This window comes from Cyanistes caeruleus, chromosome 10, assembly GCF_971803275.1.
Source record: "Cyanistes caeruleus chromosome 10, bCyaCae1.hap1.1, whole genome shotgun sequence".
In the NCBI taxonomy this organism is placed as follows: Eukaryota; Metazoa; Chordata; class Aves; order Passeriformes; family Paridae; genus Cyanistes; species Cyanistes caeruleus.
Window position 1 is genome coordinate 5,846,964 of NC_141710.1, and position 24,775 is coordinate 5,871,738.

The 24,775-nt window shown below is 45.0% G+C and overlaps 1 protein-coding gene across 11 annotated transcripts in view; it reads left to right on the forward strand.

Moving 5' to 3' along the window:
- PCCB (propionyl-CoA carboxylase subunit beta) overlaps window positions 1-24,775 on the forward strand; it is a 37,037-nt gene that overhangs the window by 7,629 nt on the left and 4,633 nt on the right. For 6 of the 11 annotated variants that reach the window (XR_015274645.1, XR_015274646.1, XR_015274647.1 and 3 more), the window contains exons 1-14: window positions 2,194-2,377; window positions 3,953-4,072; window positions 6,356-6,424; window positions 7,539-7,595; window positions 9,633-9,746; window positions 11,225-11,335; window positions 11,645-11,753; window positions 12,678-12,798; window positions 16,334-16,415; window positions 17,905-18,028; window positions 19,299-19,406; window positions 22,933-23,033; window positions 24,174-24,272; window positions 24,477-24,570. Coding sequence is in view for 7 of the 11 variants with exons in the window: in XM_086844432.1 (XP_086700558.1) it covers window positions 2,219-2,377; window positions 3,953-4,072; window positions 6,356-6,424; window positions 7,539-7,595; window positions 9,633-9,746; window positions 11,225-11,335; window positions 11,645-11,753; window positions 12,678-12,798; window positions 16,334-16,415; window positions 17,905-18,028; window positions 19,299-19,406; window positions 22,933-23,033; window positions 24,174-24,272; window positions 24,477-24,570 (1,468 nt within the window). In the remaining 4 variants the exon portion in view is untranslated. Of the gene's footprint in view, window positions 1-1,716; window positions 1,868-2,193; window positions 2,378-3,631; window positions 3,856-3,952; window positions 4,073-6,056; window positions 6,105-6,187; window positions 6,425-7,538; window positions 7,596-9,632; window positions 9,747-11,224; window positions 11,336-11,644; window positions 11,754-12,677; window positions 12,799-16,333; window positions 16,416-17,904; window positions 18,029-19,298; window positions 19,407-22,932; window positions 23,034-24,173; window positions 24,273-24,476; window positions 24,571-24,775 lie in introns of those variants that run through there. The other 5 variants (XR_015274648.1, XM_086844435.1, XM_086844434.1 and 2 more) reach the window with 4 other exon arrangements.

Sequence of the window (24,775 nt, forward strand, 5' to 3'; positions counted from 1 at the left end):
GGGCTAAAAATCAAGTGTAAAAAGGAAGTAAAGAAAAGTAAAAGCAAGCATGACTCCCCTTGCCATGCCAGCTTTGTCTTCCAGATGGGGGCTTTTTGAAACCCCTTTGTTCCCAGAATGCAGATTCCCAACCTCTTTTAGATGTGACCCATATTCTGAATAGTGGTTATTTTAATTTCTGAAGTTGCAGAGTTGCTCTTTTGAGTGTAATTTTTAATGAAGAAGCTATTGCAGGCAGCCTGAGTGATGCTGACCCCACCTGAGGGGGATAGTGGAGGCTTTTGCTTCAAGTATCTGTTGTCTGATTTCTGCCTGGGCTGTTTTGTGACCAGGAGAAACTTCCTGAGTGGGGAGGGTGAAATGCCTGTTTGGCTGCTGCCGAGGCGCAGCTATCTCACAGATAGGTCAGGAATGCAGCTGGCATCCTGCAGCTACTCTGGCTGGGGGCTGAAACAGCCTCCTGCTCAGCAGTGTGTGGGCTGAGCTACTTGGTGCCTTTCTTGTCCTGGTCTTCACTGCCAAGATCTCCCTGGGCCTTTGTGCTTGCAGGCAGGGCTCAAGGAGAGGGCTCCTGTAGTGGGGATGATTGAGTCATCAGCTACTGAGAAAGTTTGACACATTCTAGGGGATCAGACAGGATGATCCAAGAGGGTGGAGAGAGATCCCCCCTGATGGCTGGGGAAAGGCTGGGCTTACTCCCATCTACAAAAAGCCTGGGGGACTGTAAGGTGATCCCCCTCAATTTGGTATGGGAGGAAAGCCATGGCACAAGTGTTCTTGGCTGCATTTTGTGGTCACACAAGAAGTTGATTGGGAATAGCCAGCATAGATTAACCAGGAATAAATTGTGTAACCAACCTCAGTGCCTTCTGGTGACAAAGTGAGGGGTTCTGTGGAAGAAGGAAGAGCAGTGTATGTCAGGTGTCTTACCCTGGGCAAGGTTTCTGACACGATCTCTTGGTATACAGCTGTATCCAGGCTAGCACATCATGTTGAGGAGGGGGGCAGGATGATGGTGAAGGGCCAGAGCACTTGCCCCAGGAGGAGATGCTGGGGGACTGGGCTTTATTAGCCTGGAGTGGACACTGGGGACATCCCTAGTAGCCGCTTTCTCGTACTGGAGAGCCTGTGGCTGTCACCTCACTAACCCCACCTGGCTGAAGGGGACAGTCAGAGGACAAGAGGCAGCTGTCTTAAACTGAATCAGGGCAGGTTGCTACTGAGTGGAATGAGTGTAGGGGGATCACTTCTCCATGGAGCCAGTCAGGCACTGGAACCCGGATTGGGAAAGGTGTGTCAGCTTCTGTCCTTTCTAGGTTCAACTGACAAAAGCCCTAAGAAAAGTGGTATGAATTCAGGGCTGAGTCTGTTCTGAGTAGGAGGCTGGACTGGAGCCTGAGAGCCCTTTCAAAATAAATTATCGTACAACAGCTTGTACATGCTATGTAATCCAAGAATTTCCATTCTTGGAGATTCCTCAGGCTTGTGGTATCCACAGGGCCATGCTCGTGTATTTCATGTGTGATATGTGCGCACTTACGGCAACATTCACCTCGCCCTACTTGGAACTGGCCGGTGTTTTGTTGGTGGTCGGTGTCGGAGGTGGCCTACAGGGGTAACAAATGATCTGCTGCACAGATGGCTGTGCCTGCCCACTGGAGAACTGCCTGGGAGCCGATGACATCAGATCTCTGGATTGCGGATACACTGCAGCTCGGGCATTCGCTGTGTGTGTTGCGTATTCCCCACGCATCCTGATCCACTCCCTTCTTAAAGGGTCTCGATTTTCCTCATCCCTCCCAAAGTGTGCCGTGACAAGAGCCACGGTGCCTGAAGAGGCATAGGAGGCGGCAGGGAATCGGTACCGGTGTGTCACAAGGACTGTTTTCCTAACAAATACTTTCTGGCATTTGGAACAAAGCGAGGGCAGCTAATCTTGCGAGCTGACACCTCTGCTTGCCCTCCCCACTTCTGAAGCGCCACAAATCTCTCCGCCACGCAGGAAAGGGGGAAAAGCCGATGCCTCTTCCTGCTGGTCTCTGCGCATAGACAACAGCGATGAACAGCCCTGCCGCGGAGGGCCGGGCTCGGGCAGCCGCCGTTCCCGGGCCTCCCGGAGCCGTGTGCCCCGCACGGCCCTGCCATAGCCGGGACACCCGGGCGGCGGAGCGGGGCCGGGCTCGGGGCCGGGCCGGGCGCGCAGGCGCAGCGCCGGGACATGGCGGCTGTGAGGGTGCTGCGGCGGGCGGTGGGGCTGTACCGGGGCCGCGCCGCCTCGGGGGCTCGCTCGGCCCCCGTGCCCCAGCGCATCGAGGAGAAGCGCCGCGCCGCGCTGCTCGGCGGCGGCCAGGCCCGCATCGACGCCCAGCACAAGCGGGTGAGCCCAGCACGGTGGTTGGCGGGGACAAAGCCCCGTCCTGCTGCCGCCGGGCGCACGCTCGCCGGGGAGGGCAGGCCGTGCACGGCGGGGCTCCGCTCGGCTCTGGGGACTCGCGGCTTCGCGTGGAACCTGCAGACTCCCCTTTGCGGAAAGCTTTCCTCAAGCAGCACTAAAGACTGCATTGCCTGTTACTCTGAGTAGAAAAAAGAACAATTGCTTTACTAATTCCTTCGCCTCAGAGTGGTCACCGAGGTTGCCTGTGATATGTATGAGAGGTAGCGTAGACAGAAGTTGCAACTTCTGCCTGTCAGTGTGATAGTAAGTCAGTTCTAGGCTGCTTAACGCTTCTGAGCAGCAGCTTCATCTTCATATCGCTGTTGCAAATTTAAGCTGAGATGAGAGCAAAGAGTTAGAAGAGTGAAAACAAGGCAAAAACAGGTGGGAGGGATGACAACAGGTGGGTGTTTAGTCTCCTGTCTCATTCAAAATTTAGGCAGTGCTGATGTGGGTGACAGCAGAGGTTTCCTGTTTCTATTTTCTGTTTATTGTTTCTTGCTGGGACGGCCCTGGCGGTACCATGGTGGCTCCTAGGCATCAAGGAGGTGGGAATGGCGATTCCCATGAAGGCTCCCTCAGTGATCACTCTGCCTTTCAGCAGTGTGCCTCCCCAGTCATACAACACCTGAAGAGAGTTCAGTCTCACTGAGTTGCATTCAGGACACTGACATACCAATATACAAGCATTTTTGCATGTCTAGGGCCTTGAACAACTTATGTTCTATATAAACTCAAACTATGGCTTCCCTTAGGTTTTCCTGTGTTTGCTGCTTTTCATGAGCTTTTTGGCCTACTGGTCAGATGTTTTGTAGGAGCTGAGCTGTATTATGTCATGTTGGTGCAGGGTCACATCATCCCCTAAAGGAGACAGCCCAGGTGCCCTGCCCTTTGCAGACAGATGCTTACTATGATTGGAAATAACAGATTTGTTTGGTAGGTTAAGATTTAAAGAACTTTGCAGGCACTTTGATTCTGTTCTTGGCCCTTACCCTACTTTTGCCCATAACAGTGTCCAGCAGGAAAAAGAACAGAAGGATTTTGTTAAAAGATCCCTGCAGGCTGACACACTTCCCTCTTATTTACTGTAGTCAAATAATATTTGAGTGTGGTGAATTGAACCCTGAGCTGTTGGAGAGGACTGGTTTAGCTGTGGAAGGGTTCCCTGGTTAAGAATAGAAAAAAGGCCTTTATAACAGCATTTAAATGTGTAAGCAAAAATAGCTGTGATGCATTTATATCCTGTTGAAAAGTCTCTGCAATTGTTTCCTTTCTCCTGTGGTAGTGCTGCTCCAACAGTCAGCCTTCTTTTCAGAGTCTGGCTTCCATTATGTTTGTTTTTGAGGAGGATAATCACTACACAGGCTATTTCCAGCTTTGGGGGCCTGCAGTTACTTAATGGACCCAGTGTAGCAGATCAAGTGAGGTTTTGCTTGATTAAACTGCATCAGCTGGGGGGGTCAGCAACCAACCAGAACCACCTGATGGCTCTGTTAATTGTTGCTTGCTCTGTTTCAGGGAAAGCTGACAGCAAGGGAACGAATTTTGCTGCTGTTGGACCCTGACAGTTTTGATGAATATGACATGTTTGTGGAACACAGATGTACTGACTTTGGGATGGACTCTAGTAAGAATAAGGTAGTTTTATTTCATATAACTCTTGTTTTGGTGTCCTCTGCTGTGCAGCCAGCCTGCTGGTTGAAAATGGGGTCTTCTGTTCACATGTGATTTCTACTATTTGTTTTCTTTTTATGTATAATTTTGTTTTGTAAATTTGCTCTAAGTACTCTCAGTTTCCATTTAACAGCTTACAGAGTTTTCTGTTGCCTAAACTTGATACCTTTTTTATAAGGTCACCTGTTCAGTTTAAATACCTTCCTGGAAATTGTCTTATATTTACATTTTAAACAGTAGAGGAGGCTGCAGAGCTTTGTTGGTGAAATTTTGTCAATCAGATAAGAGGAACAATTCAGGGTAGATACTTCTGATTCCCTACAGGTAGGATTAGAGTTATTGGATTAAACAGCTCAGATCGATATTTATGCCTGCCAAACTACAGTCATAAAATCCTTTAGGGCCTTACAATCTGATCTGGATGTTTGGAGGTCCCAGCATTTGTACTGCTCTGTTAGCTAGCTACACCCTGCTTGCTAAGGCACTTTGCTAATGTGACCATGTATCCTAAACCAACACGATACAGGGAGTTCCACACACACAGGGAAAATCAGTGGCTCTGCAAAGTCTCACCGTAATGTTGATTCCTGATAATGTGCTACCTGGGAAAAGTGTTCTCTTGTGGTTTGGTAGAAAAGACAAGTGAGTTGCTGGGATGTCAATGGCTGGTGCTAATGTGCCTGTTCACCATTAATCTTCCTGTAGCCAAAGGCTGTTGGCTGTGGGTTGTGGTGTTGGGTGAGGAGCTGCTCTCTGTGTGCCCTGTGCTGCACACAGTGGCTACAGCTTCTGTTTGTGGAGTTTCTAAACCAGTTTGTTGGGTTTCAGTCCTCCAGGTTGTAGGATTGCAGCCTGTGGATGAGGGAGGGGACAGCAGGGTTCCAGCAGGGGCACTGGGAACAGCAAAGGTGAAGGATTTATTTGTTGTTGACAGAAAGCTGATGACACTTGGTGTTGAGAAGGATGTTGTGTTAGACCTCCTCCCCTCTCAGGGAGTAGCGGAGCAATCATCTTTTTTCCTCTACATTTTTTGCTCTTCCCCAGCAGACTGAAGTAACTGCCACATTGCCTCCCATCAAGTTACTCCATGCTGCATCCCACACGTATCAACACTGTTGATAACAAATTGCTGTTCCTGAAAAAAGGAGGAGCAGCACAGTCCTGAGTGTGACAATAGGGTTAATTTTTTCCCTTGTGATTCAGAATTCACCCTTCAGTGAGCTGCAGATTGTGTTTACAGAGCACAGTTTCACAACAGATGACCTAACTGTGGCCACTGAGCTGGAATATTGGTTTAGCATTGAGTTTCTCAGAGTCCCTGGAACTTTCTGAGGGTATGGTAGGACCTGTGTTCACATCCAGGCCGCTCTGTGGGCTTCTGGGGCTTTTGGGAGTCACCTGTACATGGCAGTGGCTGAAGTACAGGCATGTGCTGCTGTCCTGTGTGCCAGGGGCTGAGAGCAGTCCTGTGTGTGCAGCCTGAGAAAAGGCACCAGACAGGTGTGACCTTCCTGACAACAGACCACCTGGGCATAAATGGCCCTTAGAGGGGGCCTGCACCACACACTTCCCTTTTTTCTTTCCTTTTTTTTTCATTTTTAGTACCAAACAACAAAAAGCACTTCAGTGCCTGAAATTCCCTTTTTTACTGACAGCCTAGTAAAGTTCCTTTCCTACTGTTGTCTCAAAAGACTTCTATATATTTTCTTTACTAGAAAGTGATACAATATAGATGAAGCACATTTTAAGACTCAAAGGCTCAATTTCCTTGGCCAGTTCTTTCTTCCCTTGTTTACAGGGGGGAAAATGGGACAGGTCAAGTTCAAGCATTTGAGGTGACTGTGATTATATTTTTGGACCTGTCCAGGGTTGTTTTTTTATCCTGTATCAAGCACTCAGAGGTGCACCATGTCCATTCTTTCAAAAACATCAGCTAGTCCTGATAAAAGGGTACATCCTGTCTCTGAGGATATGATTTGCCTTAAGTCCAGAAGTGGTAAATTTGAAGGGAAACTGTTAAGTTTGCTGATCTTTAATACATAATGAATATGTGATATTACCTCTAGTTTTCCTTTTCAGGGCTGGGGAAAATCTTTGTGGAGTCTGCACTGCAAACATGGAAGATAAGATTTCCCAGGAAATCAGTCTTTGCTTTGTCTTAATAGGAGTTTGTGGAAATTCTATTGGATGTCATTGTTGCTTTGATTTTTTTTTTATTTTCAGTTAATTTATCTGTTTTTAATGCAGTATCCTGGTGACAGTGTGGTGACTGGCCGTGGACGAATTAACGGGAGACTAGCTTATGTTTTCAGTCAGGTAAAGTTTTACTTGTTTTTAAATAGTGGGAACTTACCCTTTGAAATAAGTTCACAATAGTTCAGTGTGGTCATGTAGCAATGTGGAAGGAAGCAGTGATCCCTCAGACAAGAAGAAGCAAAAAAGCTTGTGATAGATAGCATATAAAGAGATAAAATATATTTTTTATGTTAAAATATATTTTTATATTAAAATAAAATTATTTCAAAGGAAACATCTTAGGTAGAGACTTATCTTGGTCTGAAAGAAAGGCTTTCTTTCAGATCATTAGTAAGTGCTGCTCTGTTCTGGGCCACAAAGTAGCCTTTGTTCCATTTGCTTTCATGGCCAAAGTAGCCGTTGCTGTGTTACCTTGGAGCAAGGGTACAGTCTGCCTTTTTTTGTCTTGGATATGTGCTCCTTCCAAGGAGAGACACTGTTACATGGGGCTGAACATGTGGAGAGGAGCCAAACACAAACCTTCATTTTAGAACACAACTAGAGGGCAGTTCTTGTATTAGTAGAATTTAAGAGTGCTCCTTCATGATACAACCCTCCCTTTTTATATTTAAAGACCTTTTTCCCTCCAAATTGAGCTGCCTCTTGAGATGCCAAGCCTTTTTGGTTCAACTGTTATTTGTAACAGAGACATACAACATAACAGTCATAACAGAGACATGCTGTCTCTGTCCATACAGTTTTTGGGGCTTCTTTAGAAGTAAGACTTAGTGGGAATGCAGCAGAGAAACTCCCCAGGAGCTGCCTCTGGGCTGTGTTTGTGCCAGTAGGTGTCAATATCCTCTTTTTCTTCTGGATCAGTCCAGGGCCTGTTAAGAGATCTTTCTGCTTAGGCCTTTTGGCTGGCATAGTCCCTACAGCACCCCAGAAGAGTAATAACTCTTGGACATAACTCATGAGTCTAGAATGGTGATGTGTATCCAGGTTTGTATTTCCTCCTTGTAAAGGAGGCTTTATTGAGCTGGGATGATCTGCAGGCTGCACTGAGGGAGTCGGTTGTTTTGAAGCAGCATACCAAATATAGAGCACTGTAGGATTATATTATTTACTGGCAATAATTGACAACATTTTGCTGAAATTATTCTTTCCCTTATCTGAAAATTTGCTTTACCTTCAGGATTTTACTGTATTTGGAGGCAGTTTATCTGGAGTTCATGCTCAGAAGATCTGCAAGGTAATATGACACAGGAGAAAATAAAACAATTTTCAGCATCCTTTTTTCAGTCTGTTGCGATTATGACTTTAGAGAAAATATTTGGTGACTTACTTTAGTGGGCTCTGGCATGTGCCATGCCTGAGAATGGTGCTTCTGGAAACTTTTTTGAGTGTGAATGAGCCTTTCCAGGTAATACACACTTCGTTACATTAAGTTATCTCTTCTACTTTACTGCGAAGGATGAGAGACTTGCCAAGTACAAATATAAATGTACTACTCCTTGTACACTGGAGAAATGTGGAATTAATTCGGAGAAACTTTTTCCTCTAAACAGTGTGCTGTGAAAGTGTGTAATAGTTAAAAATAAGTAAATGTAACAAGTAAACAGCCTGAAAAGAAAGTTTTACAGCTTGGAGGTCACCTTGACCCTGAGATTTTCTCTTATCAGACACTTGTGGCTATTTATTTCTGTTTGTCTGCTTGTCTTGCTAGAAGAGTTTTTGAATCCCAGGACTGGGGAGAAAAGAACTCTTTCATGCATGAGTGTTGAGTGGTGTGATCTGGGAAATCTTCCTGAATTTTCTTGCCATGGAATCAGAAACAAGATTTTTGGTGCACAAGGCCTTTTATGCTGTGGAAATAACTACTCTTTGGCATAGGCTCCTCAGGAGTGTGTGGGTGTAAAACTAGAAAACATGAAGACTTCGGGCTAGATAACAACTATTTGATTTTACCAGGGTTTGATATTGGGAAGGATTTGAATTACCCTTTAACACTGAAGCTTTGTGGTGTCTGTACTGGGGAGGGATGGAATGGCACTGGAATGATGGGATGCTTTCTGGAGGGTTTTCTTTGATCTCTTCTTTCTAAAGCAGCAGGGTCTGATCACAGAACTAGAAAAAATGTGGGTCCTTCCTGGCTGGTGCTGTTCTTTGTGGGCTCCAAAGCTGGAAGGCTCTGAGGACATCAGTTGTTTTGGGGTTCAGTCTTTGAGGTGTGTTTTAGAAAGAACTTGGAAGAGCCTTGAGAAAGAAAGTCCATATATGATGTCCCTGGAAAACAGCAGAACGTGTCAGTGAATTCTAGGACTGTACAGAGGTGGTTACCACCAGTTCCTGTTTGGGCTGGAGTTTTGGGTCTCCTGAGATACCACTGACATGAGTGGCACCAAGTGTGGTATCTGTGTTTCTAGGCAATATAAAATTCAAGATTGATTCTACAGGCACTCTGAAAGATGGGACTGGAATTGTAAATCACTTAGAGAGTTAAAGATTGTCTAAAATAATTTTATAACAATGATTAAAAGAGCAGGGAAAAGCAACTTCAAATTTCAAAATGGAGATTAACTGATGTTTTACAAAAATTATATAGGAGCTAAAGCAAATCTTGATGTTAAAACAGATCTTAGCATAATGTGCCAGTGCTGTAGTGTTATGGCAAATATTTTACTGGAATTCAGTAATCAGGAATATTTTGTGCAAGGAATGTAAGGAATTCAGTCCTCCTACTTAAGGCTCTGTTGTAGTATTGTGTATGATCTTGAGGCAAGTAACCAAAATGATCAGAGTCCTAGAAAACAGGATGTGGGACTGAATTGATGGTGCTTAACCTAGAAACATGAAGAGGAATACGAAGACTGAAGGGAAATTTGAGGTACTTGAATGTTCACAAAAGTAAAGGCCAAGAATAGCTAATTGGTCTCCCTCACTGCTGTGTATCAAGACAAACAGAATGTTTAAATTTCTGGAGGAAAGATTTAATTTAGTCTTCCCAAAGAAGTTCTAAGAAGGGTAATCAAGCATTAGAATATACAGCTTAGAGAGATTCCACAGCCACCGCTGCAACAAACTTTGAAGAGTAGATGAGGGGATGATTGAGGTGCAGTTGAGGCTGCTTATGAAGAAGGGGAAATTGTCCCTCTCCTGTGACAGTGTCACTCACACTGCATTATCCAACTCCAGTGCTGAGTGTGGAGATGCACAGCTGGGAGAGCAGATATTTTTTTGGGGTTTAGCTTAGCTGGGCCAATACTGAGGAGTTTGTGTTCATCACTAGATTATGGATCAAGCTGCCATGGTTGGAGCACCTGTGATTGGGTTGAATGACTCTGGAGGAGCCCGTATCCAGGAGGGAGTGGAGTCCTTGGCAGGCTATGCAGACATATTTTTGGTGAGTAGGCTGCTGGATGGACAGAGAGCTTGGCATCCATAAAGGTGGGCAAAACATGCAAGTGGGTGTTTGTAAGTAAATGTTAAAGTTATCGTTCTGTTTCAGCCAATGGATAAAATAGTATGTGAAAGTCAAACCTTGGTTCTTTTCTTGGCTTTGGGCAAATGTACCCATGTCTTAAACAAGGGTGATGCTGAGCTCTGTAAAACTCTGTGATCTAATATATAGTGAGAATGACAGAACAGGCAATTTGCTTAATTGGAAGGAAACCCCAAGCAACTGCTTAACTTCTTGGTTTATACCAATTTTGAATTGTCTGTGTTGGGATGTAATTTCTCTGAGCATTTATTAGTTTGAGGCAAGTGGGTGCACCATAGTTCAGTGTTTTTTTTGCTTCTGATGCACTATCAGCTTCCTTGTGTCTCTTTTGAAATAAAGATATGTTATCAATTTCACACAGCAGTTATTTTCAATAGGGCTTGTAAAAGGTGAAGGATTTCCACTGGAGAAAGAGGAACTTAAAGTAAATTAAGCATTGTGCACTGACAGACTGGAAACTTGAAAAGCTCAGATCATAAGCAGTGAAGTGCCTGTTCTGTCAAGATGGGGGTTAGGAGGGAAAACAAAATAGAGTTTGTGGCAGCAGAGAAAGAAGGCATGCAAGCCAGAAAGATTTCTGTTCAAAGAAGCGTGCAGGTCAGTGTTAACCTTGCTGGTTTGGGATGTCCAGTGTTGATTACAACTGGTGAAAGATGTATGTTCCCAGAGGATTTTTGTGGTTAATGCAAGATTTTTTTCCCCTAGTGCACTGCTGCTCATTTTTTCATGGAAATGACATTCTTTTGTATGCCTGCTAAAATACTTTGCATCAAATTGTGTGCACAGAACACTGTCCTGTCAGTAGGAAAGTAAGTGGCATGTCAGGTCAGTCAGATTTTGGGGTGGTGCAGTCTGGAAGGAACAGTTACAGAAGTCTTTGTGACCCAGTTGAGCAACAAGCAATGGAAGTGGTTTTTTTGATAACACACCATCCATGTTGGATGGTAGCCATTCACTTTTGTGTAAAACTCAAGCTGGTGCAGAAACCTGATTTTAAAAGAATCTCTCCCCTAGTTGGTCAGTAAGATTGCTTCTACCTCTGAGCATAGTGTACGTGCACATCCAAATGTCAGGGACATCCACTCCTTCCCACTCCAGGCTCAGTGCAGTTTTTGCCCCTGCAGTATCTGTTGAGGTGGCTCATGTTATCTCCTCTGCAGTCATTGTATGGTATAGGGAATCAACTGTAGGGGAATAGAAAGGAGAAAAACAGAAATAACAAACTCATTTTGGTTCAATTTGCATCAAGAGATTCTCTCCAGATACTTGTCTGCCAATAGATAAAACAGTCACTGTGATGGTGAATTCTTGCAGGACCTGGGCACAGATTTAAAGACACATTTCTTTGGTAAAACCAGATTTTTTTTCTCCTGTTTCAGAGAAATGTTTTGTGTTCTGGTGTCATTCCCCAAATCTCCCTCATCATGGGTCCTTGTGCTGGTGGAGCTGTGTATTCTCCTGCCTTAACTGATTTCACATTCATGGTGAAGGTAAGGGTGTGTCCTGAGCTGCTGCTGGTGATGGTGATGACACACTAAGTGACCACATGCGAATGGGTATTTTCTGAGATGACTTTCTGCTTTGGATTTTTATTTTGCATGAAAAGTTGAGAAAAACTTTTCCAAATAACTTGTGGACAGTTGCATCTTCAGTATATTTTCAGTGCAATGCAGCCTTTTTAAGAAATTTGTCCCTCTGTTCTTATTTTGGGGGAAGTCTCTAGAGGCTGTAGCTGTTCCATAGGTGCTTTTGCAGCTTGGCTCTGGCATTCACTGTTTCTGCTTTTCCACTTCCCCCAGGACACATCCTACCTATTCATCACTGGGCCTGATGTGGTAAAGTCTGTCACCAATGAAGATGTCACCCAGGAGCAGCTGGGGGGTGCAAAGACACACACTGCAGTGTCTGGTGAGAGCTGGGGGCTTTACAGAACATGCTAATTATGTGCAAAGTAAATGTGAGTAGTTCTGGCTAAACAGCCCTTGCAGATGAGTCTAAGGGACAAAGCTCTGCCTAAGCACAGGGTCTAGCTTTGCATATGCTCTCCTGCAGCTCCTGTTGAGTAACTGAACACAAAGGAGGGAAAGTGGGAATATGGGAGAGTTCTGGGATTTGGAAGAGAAAGTAGCAAACCCACAAAAGATGCTAGAAGTGGGAAGACTGTCAGGGGGCAGGGCTCAACAAAGTCAGCCTGGGGTGGGGTTTTTTTTGTTTGTTTTCCAGATATTTGCATGGGTTGAAAGATTCTCAACAGTCCCTTGTTAGCTCACTAAAAGTGATTGATTTTGAACTGCTTAACTATAAACCAAGTGGCAGTGTGAGCTGAAGCACTTCTCTTCTTTTTTCCCCTCTGTGAAAATATCTGTGAGTCATGAATCTTCTCAAGTGACTGTGTTGGATGACAAATGACTGTGGGATCTCAAATTCTGTGTGAACTGAGCTGATGATGAACCAAAACCACACACACAGATGCTGCCCAGATCCAGCCCTTTTATAAAGAGCACTTGTAGTCCAACACTTGGGTGCAGCATACTAACCTGAACAGAGTTCCAGAATGCTGGAGTCCAACTAGGGCTGTGCCAGCTGATAAACCATTTCACATCATTTTAAATATGAGGTCAACAATGCTGACCTGTTCTGGAGGAAGTCTGATACAGCACATGTTTTCTAGATATTTTTAGCTGGTCAGGTTTAGTGGCTTAAGACTCCTCATTGTTAATAGCTCAAGTTTAAAGAGTCTTGCTGTTACTTGTTTCTATCTTTACTGGTATGTATTTGGAAAGGAAAGCTTTGCATGATGGTTTCCATACCTGCTTTACTGTGTCTGTGCAGGAGTTGCACACAGAGCCTTTGAGAATGACATCGATGCTCTGCTGAACCTCCGAGAGTTCTTTAATTATTTACCCCTGAGCAACCGGGATCCAGCTCCAGTCTGCGAGTGCCATGATCCCAGGTAAGGGGAGCTTGCCTGAGCTCGGTGCTCTCTGAGCACTGCATTTCATGGCTTCTCTGGCTTAAGGGACACTGAGACACGGGTGTTCTGTGCCTGGGATCTTGGCAGATAATTCTGCATTCTGGTATGTGAATATGGGAAGTTTCCCAACATGTGTGTGTTCACTATTAGGTAGAATTCTGTTTTCTGAAAGGGCTGTTGTCCAGGGAAAAAGCAATCTCTGTCCAGGTGGGCTGCCCAGTCTCTTGGAACAAGTGAGAGAGGTAGGAAACAGCACAGTGAGTGGCAGTGGGGAGAACTTGCCCTGTTCTGTCAGCTGTGTCTGTTGGATGAGTTCTGCTCATAAGGGTTAGAGGTGGGCAGGCAACAAGGAGGCAGAAGGCTTCGTGTGTTAGGTACTTGTCTCAGACTCACTGTGGAGTTGGCAACATAATACAGAAAGGACTTGAGCCATTTCAAGAGGGGAAAAATGGCAACTGTCTGGACTTTTATCAGGGAATTTTTCCAGGAGCTGAGAGACAGCCAGAGAGACAGCACAGGACACTGAGCAGAGAGCCTTGCTAGGATTGGAAGACAGAATGTAAGTGGAGTAAAAGTATTTTGACCCAAGCTCCAGTTGCACTTGAAGTTCAGCCCTTTCTGTAGGGAACCCTCAAGAGGCTGTTGCACTCTCCTGCATAGGAGTGGTGCCTGAATATGTTCCTTTCAGCTCCTCACATGTGTGTGATGTGTCTTGGGGCTCTTCATGTGTGATGATTTTACCATGTGAGTCTGGAAGGTTATTTCCTCTTCATTCTCCAGTATGCTTTTCAGTGTCTGTGTAACAGTTTGTTTGGGGAGGTGCTTTTGGATTGATTTACAAATCACTGTGCTGGTCCCTGAGATACATTTTTCACTTTTTTAAAAATAAATTTGCCACTTTCTTTAAGAAAATGGCCAGACAGGTGAATTAATTACTAGTCCTAAATTTTTCTGAGGTAGGTATTAATCTTTAGGAGTTCATTAAACTCTGCTAGTCTGATTCTGTTCTGTTCTTGACTGCTCTGGTTTGATAGTGACAAAACCAAAGCAAATCTCTTGTATTATTTGCTGAGTTGGGGGATTATCTTTGAGGTTATCATGATTTTTATAAGCATTTAACAAGTTGTACTGGGATAATTGCTCTCTATAGATTTGACTTTTGTATTTTAATTTCACTATGGAAGCAACAGTCCATTTTTTAAATCAATGTACTTTCTATCAGGCAATTTTATGTGTGAGAAGCTGTCAGGTTGTAGCTACTAAAGTATAAGAGATCTGTCTCCCTTAAGAAAAAAAGAGCTAATCTTTTACAAGGCATGAGATATAAGTGCATTTTGTACTAAGAACTTGAAATTAGTAGCCTTTATACATGTGAAGGCAGATCTGTTTGTTAAATTTGGCCGGTTTTATAGCAGCATCTCCGGTAGTTCTCCCATTTATGGTCCTAAATGATGCACAGATTGGTATTATTTCATCTGGACATTCTGACATCTTAATAAATTCCTTTTTCTTGGGATTGTGTTTGATCCTTACAGCTGCTCCAGTCCCTATCCATTTCCTCTAGAATAATTACTTTATTATTGCATTGTTTTCACACAAAAAAAATTGCTATAAATTATGCAAATCAAATGTAACCTACTTGTGCTTTCATTGTGAAGTCCTGGGGCTTTTGGGGGTTGTTTGGTTGGTTTAGTTTTCCTTCTAGTTTGGTAAGTTCTTTTTGGTGTTGAAAAATGCCAGCCTTGGCTGCTGAAGCTTGTGTTGGTGTTGTCGGTGACCTGGGTTCCGAGGACTTAGAAGATCCTGCCTTTTGGAGGTACCTGATGAATTGCATTTGCTGTATGGCATGGTGGGATTTTACCTCTCTCTGTGTCTCTACAAACTTCTGAAGGAGGTTATTGCAAACTCTTGGTAACCGAGTGCATTTTCACTTCTGCATTGAATGAAACCGAGTGTCCATCCAGCTGTCACAGGCTTTAACAATGAGTAGCAGTTCTGTCCCATTAAGTGGGATCTGTAAGAAACACCTTTTAATCCAAATGAGCAAGCTCCAGATGTCCTGTGTTTGTAGATATTTGAAGATTATTTTTCAAATGTGGTATCCTGAATAATGTCTTCATTTTGCTGATGGCTCTTTTAATGCTGTTAAAATTTCCTTCAGCACTGTGTATTTATGGGAGCAATAGTTTAATTTTTCCACTTCTATCTTTTGGGGTACCACAGGTTGCAGGACAGAGCTTGGAGTGCATCTGTATCTACTTTACAGACAAGAAAGTTTGGAATAGTTTTTATCTTAGGGTTCAGTATGTTAAAACAAGTTTAACTTCTTCAGAATAAGGCTCCACTGTATCATTTTATGGAAGTGTTTGTATGCAATATTTGTATTCTGTGGAAAAAGCACTTGAAGTGTTGCTGTTAGCCTTGTTCTATAAATAGCTGTGCTTCTTCCCTTCCCTGCCAGGGGCTGTGCCTCTCTCGTCCCATGTGTCTGAGGGAGCACAGGGACAGCCATGGGCCTGCACTTCTGTCTGATTTTGTCAAACCACACATCACTTTCTTCAGTTTTAAATTGTGTGTCTAGAGCCTTGTGTTGTCTTATTCAAAATGTACTAAAGCATAGCATTGTTAAAATATTAATTCAGTAAGAACTCCATAGAAACACCATTTGTAACAAACAGATCAGTGTTTTTATGGAATAGCATAAATATACTCCCTGAAACTTCAGTGGCAACTCATAAAAATTGACACCCCAGCACTAAATCCTCAGACCCAGTGGGTGCCACTGCTGAGTGGGTCCCTAATGAGGGTAATGTGATCTAAGGTGGGGAACTGATCCTGTCTCTGCTGATGGCAGGACAGTGTCTCTGTTACAGGAAAACTCCACGTGAAAATGTGTCACTCTTGTGGAAAAACAAGAAAGTCTTTAAACGCAGCCAGTGAAGGAAAGTGAAGGGAAGATACAGAGTGTCTTTCGTATGTTTTCCCCACTCTGCTTTGGTCTGGTTGGAGACGGGGAAATGAACATAGAAAGGTTTCCTACAACTCTGTGTGTTCAAATCCCCGGGTGACAGCGTGGGCAGGGCAGGGTGAGTGTGGAGTTCCTGATACCCTGGTGTGTGACAGGGAGCCTCGGGCCTGGCCCGCTGTAGGGACCCGGCTGTGCTGCAGCCGCCCCCGACCTGCTGAGCGGTCCTGCCGCCAGCCCCCGTGTCCCCTGCAGCCTCCCGGCCGTGTCCTCACACGCTTCTGTCCCGCGAGCCGGCAGTGCCCCCTGCAGCCCGGCCGTGTCCCCACAGCCCCGCGGGCCGTGCTGCTCGGGGCTTCCCAAGCACAGGTGCCTGTGCAAGAGGCTGCTCGGGCTCAGGATGCCTGAGAAGAAGAGAACCGGTTATTTTCCTCATATTTGAGGCGGTTTCCAAAGTTTCTGAGAGGTGGAAATGTTTACCCGAGTTTTTGGTCTTGGTGTTCATTTGGTCTTTAAATGTTGTTGCTCACACTTGCTTGCTCTCCACAGTGACCGTCCGGTTCCAGAGCTGGACACCATTGTCCCAAGTGAGTCAACCAAAGCCTATGATATGCTGGATATTGTACACTCCGTAAGTCTGATGGTATTCAGCTTAAAGATGCATATATTACATTCTGGGTCTAAATAATTGAGAAAAAACAGTAGACTAGCACTGAAGATACAGATACTGTTACTTATTTATTTCAGTCTTTATAAGTGACTATTTCCACCTGTGCAGTAGCTTGTGAATGGGCAACAAAAACTGTAGGGGAAAAAAGATTTTAGTAGAATCCCAAGATTTGTTTTTCAGGATACATCTTACGCTGTATACACAGCTCTACAGATGAAAGATGCTGCAATTCAGTTCTTTCTGGGGTCAGAACCTCCCTTGAGTTGTTTGGCACCTCCCTGCACCTTGGTGCTTCTGTCTTGGATTCCAGCACTTATATATAAAAGTAATAAGGTACACAGAATGCAGAGATTTAGCCTTCCCTGTTTCTGGTTAGAGACAGTTATGTACTTGCACAGTACAAGAAAATACATTTGGTTTTTTTTCAAATTACAAAATTTGCAACTGGCGTCATTTAGACTCATTTTAGCAAAAAATGAAACCAAGCTCAAGATGTTTTTAATCCCTGGATTCTTCCACTGTGAATTTCCACACTATGTGTAATGAAAGTTAAAAGATGGCATGAAATAAAAATCATTAGGTGAATTAGGAGAAAACCCCCAAGCCCTCCCACAGATTTTGGGAAGTATTAAGGGAAGAAATAACACCACTTTTATAACACAACTTTTTTAAGACTGAGGCTAATGAAATGACTGGCACACTGCAGTGTGTATGGGAACAGCTGCCATAAACAGATGGAAGTGGGGAATCCTGCTGGAAGCCCAGGCAGCCGTGTGTAGGTGTCGCTACTGCTCCATGGATAACTCTGATCTGTTGGAATGTGTGAGTTCTGATCGTTCCTCATGCACCAGGGGCTGTCCCTTGGCAGGGCACACACTGAGCTCCAGCCCGAGGGAAGTGCAGCCACACAGGTGTGTGCTTCCAGGTGGATGCTGGCTGGACACTGTATTCCCTGCATTCCCTGGGACACACCCAGCACTGACCCTGGGGCAGCAGGGCTGTGCTGGCTGCTCCAAGAAAGGGCTTTGAGCTTGCCAAGAGAGATTACATCAAACGTATCATGGGGAGCCTCTGAGCTCCAGGAAGTACTGTTCTGTCACTGGAAATCAGTCTGTAAGGCTGCTGCTAATTAGTTTGTGAGAAAGAAGTTCTTAACATGTGATTTCCATTTTATTCTAAACTGGGAAGAAAGGCTCCCTTCAGTCATAAAGGTGTTCCCTGATGGATCGCTTAACTAACTGTTTTGGTAGTTTTTGCAGGACTATATAATTCTTGCAATTAAGGCTGCAAAGACTAAAAGGTTTCCCTCCCTCTCTTTCCTTCAAAATTCTGCAAGTTCTGAGCTGTTTAAAAAGTTGCAATACAAAGGTAACTGAGTTTGTGTTTGCCTGTGTATTTATGCACCTCTGTCTGGCCTCATATGGGCTCTGTCTGCCTCTCCCTTTTGCAGATTGTGGATGAGAGGGAATTCTTTGAGATCATGCCAACCTATGCCAGGAACATCGTGGTGGGATTTGCCAGAATGAATGGACGGACCGTTGGGATCGTGGGCAACCAGCCCAAAGTAGCCTCAGGTTAGAGTCCAGTGTGAGACTCTCAACAGTGTCTTGCCTGTGTCTCTCTGTGCATGCTGTGTAAGGTCAGAGCTGTTGTGTTGTGTACTCCTCCACTCATTCTGTGTTTTTCCACTGCTTCTTTTGCCTTGAACCTCACTGTAATGCAGCTGTGAGCTGTGAAATGAACTGCAAACCATTTATTTAGTGGCTCAACAAGGTGATCTTGCTCCCAGGTAATTGAATCAGTGCTGCATCCAGCCCAAGAGGAGCAGCAGCTGCACACGCGGTGGGGGGGAGGGGGCGGGGGTTGGGGGGAAAGAGCGAGCACCAATTAACTGGGTTAATCATAGCATGGAAACTGTACACTTCCTTCCATGGCAGCAAAATCCCTAAAACTCCTCCGTACGGTGAGGGGACTTTGTTATCTCACTGTAGCTGAACAGTGCAAAGCCTTCAGATGCACAAGTGTGGAACTCTTGGCCTCACATGGTTTGGATCTGAAGGTACAAGGTGCAGCTCTAGCTAAGATCACCTTTCTTAACTATCCAGGGATTTTGCTTTCCCTCCTTAACTGAATAATTTCTGAAGTGACCTTCCCCAGTTGGAACTTTCTGGTTTACTCCTTGTTTTTAATTCTTGTATCTATTTGTTTGGGGAAATCAGATGACCCAATTTGACGTTTTATTAGTTTCATTCGCTTCTACAAGGTATGACCATCAAGATACTAGGGAAGGTTTTAATATAATCTTCGTTTAGTATTTTAAATTTTAATAGCTCTTTTTAATGTTTCATATAGAGGCTTTGATACAAAATGTGTTTTGCTTTAATATAGTTGTGCATAATATAATTCTAAATGGTGCTGAGACAGAACAGAAACACTTTGCAGTGTGTCTACCAGAAATGCTGCTCTTTCACAAAACGTTATTGGGTTTTATTTTATCAGAAAACTGTAACCTTTCAGTATGACTGATCTGAAAAATACTAATGAAGAGAAAGTTACAGAAAAAATATTTTTAATTACATGTATGTAATTAAACTGTTATGTTTTGGGAGAGAAAGTCTTTGCACACAGGGATCAGAAAAATAAAATGAGCCTTTGAGTGTAGCTTGTTCTGTGATCTTGGTTCTAAACCAGGAAAAGCTTCATGGCAGGTAATCTCCACATTATCTACAGATAAGCTTTTCCTTTAAGAAGACAATACAGCTAAAATAGTGTGATTTTGAGTTACCTTGAATTACTGCAGATCCCTGGAGTTGCTAACATCTTTTTCTGTGTTCTTAACCTCAGGGTGCTTAGACATAAATTCTTCTGTGAAAGGAGCCCGCTTTGTTCGGTTCTGTGATGCCTTCAACATCCCCCTGATCACGTTTGTGGATGTTCCTGGGTTTCTGCCAGGTATGCCCTATCCTTAGAATTCAGTGTGATGCATGGTGGTGTTGGTGTTAAAAACCCATTTTCAGCACTCTGAGAAGACTTTTGCTGCAGTAGACTTAAATAAACCAGGTTTTAAAATCCCACTTTTTGGGAGAGAAACTCTGTATTCTAACTACATTAGTCATCACAAAGGATAGTAAAAAAAAAAAGGGCAAAAATTGTAGGAAAATGAAATAGCGCCTGACTAACCAGTGTGTTCATGAGTTAAAAAGCTTTGCTGGAGTTACCTGAGGAGAGAGACACATCATGCAGTCAGGTAATACTGCAGTCTCCAGCAGCCTGGTAGAGACACTGGGATGGCCAGTTTGCCAGGGCCAGGCTTGGGGATACCATGCTCTGGAAAGCTCTGTCCTACTGCGAAAAGCTGTGACTGTGACCTGTGCAAGGAAAAACCTGCATTCCCTCGAGATGCTGCTCTTGTTGTAAGAGGTGTGAAGTTACACTGACTGCTGTATTATACCGAGGCTCCATGTCCAGGTACATGCAGAGCTGTGTTTTCAGATGTTGTTTGATCTCCACAGCTCTTGCTGGGCAGGGTGGCAGCAGTAGGCCCTGCACAGGCTGTGCCGGGGCCAGGGGAGGCAGTCTAGTGCTGTCTCCAGCCCCTGGGACACGATGAGGGGAGAGCTGGCACTGCCAGCTCTGGGCAGGGAGCAGTGGCAGCTGGGGCCACTCAAGGATGTTCCACCCACACCTGCTGCAGTCCCACAGCTGATCCTGGCACGTGTTCCTTTTCAGGCTCTGCTCCAGCAGGATAACCTGCCTCTTCCATCTCCTGTACCTACTGCCCAGAGGGGGTGTTACAGCCCCCTCGCTCAGACCTAGGGCTAATCCAAGGTTCTTTTGCTCTGGGTAGACACAAAGGAGAAAATCACAACCAAATATTCTCAAGAGATAAAAACCACTAAAGTTTACTGGCAAACTATAGAAAATTAAGGAATATTTGCAAACGAGTAAATGCAACATAACATCACTTATCACAACATAGACAGACCACTGAACATAGAAAACCTTTAAACCCATTCAATGTCATGTTCTGTAAAAATAGTTAGAAGAAAGAGGGGAGAAAAACAGGAAAAAGGGAAAGATACAGAAAAACAGCTCCCAGGTCCTAGGTTCCAGTGATGTGAAACTCTAAGATGAAGGTAGGGTTAAAGGACAACGTGCTTCCCTCATGGTCAGGCTTTGGCCCATCCTGGGTCTTCCTCCCAGGTGGAACTTGCAGTCTCTCAGCCATTCAGGCAACTCTGAGGCAGCTGCCTTCAGTGTGCCATGGCTGACAGACACTGTGGGGCTGGGGGGTACAGGGGGCAGGGCTGCAGCTCATCAGAGCAAGGTCTGACCCACCCACCACCACGCATTCAAAGCCCCCAAGATCCCTCAGAACAGATTACCTTTTCTAGCCTCTGAGGGGACAGGATGAAGCTCTGAGGGGAAAAGTGTGTTTTCATTGGCATTGATTTAGTTATACATGTCCCCCCCCCCGTGTCTTTGATGCTCCAAGACACTCCTCAGTGGAAAATGCCTGTGTTTAGAGGTACTTCGGTGAGGAAAGGGCTATGATGAGCCTGCTTTCAGCACAGGCTTGCTGAGCAGGTAATATTAAAATGACCCATTACAAAACAGGTTGAGAGAGGACTATACATGTTATACAATCAGATCTAACGTTAATACTGTTGTATAAACCATGGTTTACCTTCAGGCCTCTGTAGTTCTCAAAGCATCAGAATGTGACTGTTCAGCATTCCAATTCTTTAACACAATGGAGTTGGCACATTTTAACCAGGAGTTCCTCTCCTTTCTCCCCAGTGTAGGCTCAGCCTCCTCCTCTGATACGGGCCAGGCAGTAGCTTGGTGTAAGTGGACACTCCAGCAATCCAGATTTCAGCAGTTGCTCAGAATCCAATAACTATTTTCATATAGCTAATTCAAAGTACTGACTTGATATTGCACAATAGAATGTTGGTTTGAAAGCAAGTAAATGGAAGGAAAAAAAGACAAACCTGAAGAGATGAGACCTGAGGTTTGATTATGATCTGTTGTGTTAAGGAATTTGACAAGATTAGCCCATTAGCATTAGAAATCACAGATTAAGTAACAATTTCTGAGGGTGGCATTATCATCCCATCTCCCTGTCCAGTACAGAAGGAGAAAACACCTGTCACACTGGCTCACAGCAGTGTATGAAACTTCTCCCAGCATCAGTGACCCAAACACTTGAATAGCCCCAGTTTTCACAAGGGTGCACAGAGATGGCATTTAAGGTGTTCATAACCTGTAACTGGATAAAAATACATATTTAGAACAAGGCTGGGACTGAATCTGTGTCCAGAAAAGAGTTTCTGTTAATTGGTCATGGAAGTGTAAATACTTCAAATGACTGAAATTACTTCAAATGACTGAATGAGCTTACACTGGAAACTGGCTGCTCTGTTCTAGGTGTGCTTTAGAAGCAGGCTGTGACTAGAAATGGGGTCTGGGAGTGCTCCCCAGCTCCTGGCCTGGGCTGGGTGTCCCACCTGTGCTCAGGCTGCTCCTTGGGGATGAATCCCCCTGGCTATTCTGATTCTCACTGTAGGGTCTGTGAGCTTGGCAGGTCCCAGTGGCTGCAGGGAAAGGCAAGAACTAGAAGAGAAATTGCAGCTGAGAGCAGACATTTGTGAATGTAGACTGAAATTTTCAGACACTCAACTTACACCTGAGGGGAAACAGTAATGTTAGGCCAGCAAACACACTACCAAGTAAGTTCTTCAATCTCACAAAAGAATTTTTACTTACATTTAAAAAAAAAAATCTACAGAAAACCCTCTTGGAGTATTTGGGATCATCTTGCTAAAACCTAAAGTCAAGAGGTGAATAAACTGCAATAAAGTTATTGCAGAGTTACATCTAGTGTTCTGAAATTCATAGTCCTAAAAATAAATTACAAGGGATTGCTGATTCCAAGTCCAATTAGGTTCGCCTGTCTTTGGGACAGAAGGGTGTTGAACATCCTGGATGGCTTGCATTCCTGTTTGCTGCCTATGATCATTCTCCAGAAGCACCTGCTGTGGAATTCATGCTCTGTCTTTTAAGGTCCATCATCCTGGGCTGCCTTGAGGGATAACTAGGGTAGGTCCTCAGTATGGTAGAGCAGCCAAGCTGCTTTCTGTGTGGTCTAGATAAGAGGGAGCTTGGAAGACGAGGTTTCTGGAGAAGTGACTCTAGGCTGTTCCCTACTGCTGGTCACATCTGGAGTCTTGAAAATGCTTGGAGTGTATTTTGTTCCTAGGAAGGTCCCATCTGCTGAGCTTTGCTTCTGTGACCTTCCATACAAACAACCGCTGCTCTGATTTTTGAGTTGCTCAGTATCTTGAAGAGACCACTGCCTGGCATGATCTTCTCCAGGGTGTTAACATGGCTGTGGTGGTGGTGAGGTTTGCTGCTGGTGGTGGATAATGCGTTTGTGTGAATTCCCTGGAGTGAAGCAATTCCTTGTCCTTTGCAGGCACGGCTCAGGAGTACGGTGGGATTATACGTCATGGTGCCAAGCTGTTGTTTGCCTTTGCAGAGGCAACTGTGCCTAAGATCACTGTCATCACCAGAAAGGTAAGCTGGTAAATTCCATGGAGTTCCTCTTCCCACTAGTGGCAATTTTAGTTAAACCAAACTTTGTCTGTCTGTCCCAGTGGTGCTTTCTATCAGTGTCACATCTGTTTGTCACATTTGGTAACACTTTTTTGTGTAACGTTACAAGAGGCCACTTCTTCTATTCCCAGACCACTTCCTTCCTTCCTCTTGTCTCAGCACCCTTCTGAAACTTCCAGTTTCTGCTCCCTGCTTTCTCTCTGGAATGCCTTCACTCAAGTACTTGTCCCATGTCACCCAGCCTGTCTAAAGACATGCCATCTGTTTGCAGCAATTCTGCTTTCTCCTGTCTTGATTCCTGAGCCTCCCTCTGCAAACCCTGCACTGGCTGCATCTGTTTTCTGCTGTGCCTGCAGGCTGAACACTCATGTGGCTTCTTTTCCTCCCCAGACTTCTGCTATGCTCTACCTCATCTTTTCTCCTAAGGTACCCAACACCCTACTGCCATAAGCTCAGGCTGGTGCATTACAGTCTTAGCCTTCTCCTGGCTGCTCTGCCCCTCCTGCTTGCTTTTCTGATATGCTTTTGGCTTATCATGGCAAAAATAAAAAAAACCCTTTCTGTTCTTTTGCCTTCTCTGATTGTTCCTAGTATTTCCATGCAGTACTTGTCAATCCTGCAGCCTTGCTGCACCATTCAGTACTGTCCTGACAGGGACTGCACTGCAGTTTGCTCTGCAGCCCTGCAGTATCTGTTCATCACTGCTGTCTGGAGCATTTCCAGTTCCAGAGTGGAGCACTGCAGAACCCGAGTGCTGTATTCCCTGGCCAGGAAATTCCAGAAGGACACTGTCTGGTTGGTTTGTGTGCATGTGCAGGGTGCAGGTCGAGGCCTGATGGTCTGGATACACACAGCCCCCTCCCTGCCTGCCTTGCAGAATGGGCTTGGTCACCACCAGCAGCCCTCTTCCTTGCTCTTTTGGGGCTCTAGTTGAAGTATGTCTATTCCTAGGAGATTGCTGCCACAAAATGGAGATGCTCTCCTTCAGGTAAAATCCAGTCCCAGCTGCTTGTCTCTGGAATAGAAAATGCTGCAGGAGCAATGCAGGCTGTTGCTACTGCAAGGCCACTCCTGGAGTGGATGCCCTGGTTTGTGTTACAGGCCTACGGGGGTGCCTATGATGTGATGAGCTCCAAGCACTTACGAGGAGATGTGAATTACGCCTGGCCCACAGCTGAGGTGGCCGTGATGGGAGCCAAGGTGAGTCCAGGCCCTTCTCACTGTGGTGCAGCAGTGCCCTGCCAGCAGCACCAGTATGATGCCAGCACCGTGGGGTGTCCTGGCGCTGCAGGCAGCGGGGATGCTCCCAAGCCCTCAGCTGGAGGGCATGGCTGTGAGGTGGGCAAGGGTTAGCAGGGCAGAGGGCTGAGGGACTATCACTGAGCCGAGCCCTTTTGTTCCCAGGGTGCTGTCCAGATCATCTTCAGAGGAAAGGAGGCAGATGCAGAGGAGGAGTACGTGGATAAGTTTGCAAACCCCTTCCCTGCTGCCATGAGAGGTATGGTTGTCTCCCACATTGCGTGGGGATAAAGTTGTGCTATTGAGTAAATCTTTAGTAAAACCTGGAGTAAACAAGCAAGTTATTTAGGTAAGATACTTGTATCTGAGTTAGAAAGGTGATGCTTAACTACAGCCTGTACATGTGGACAGCATTTGTACACAAGACACCTTCAGCTGCAAAGAGCCTGGTGAAAAGTGGGGAC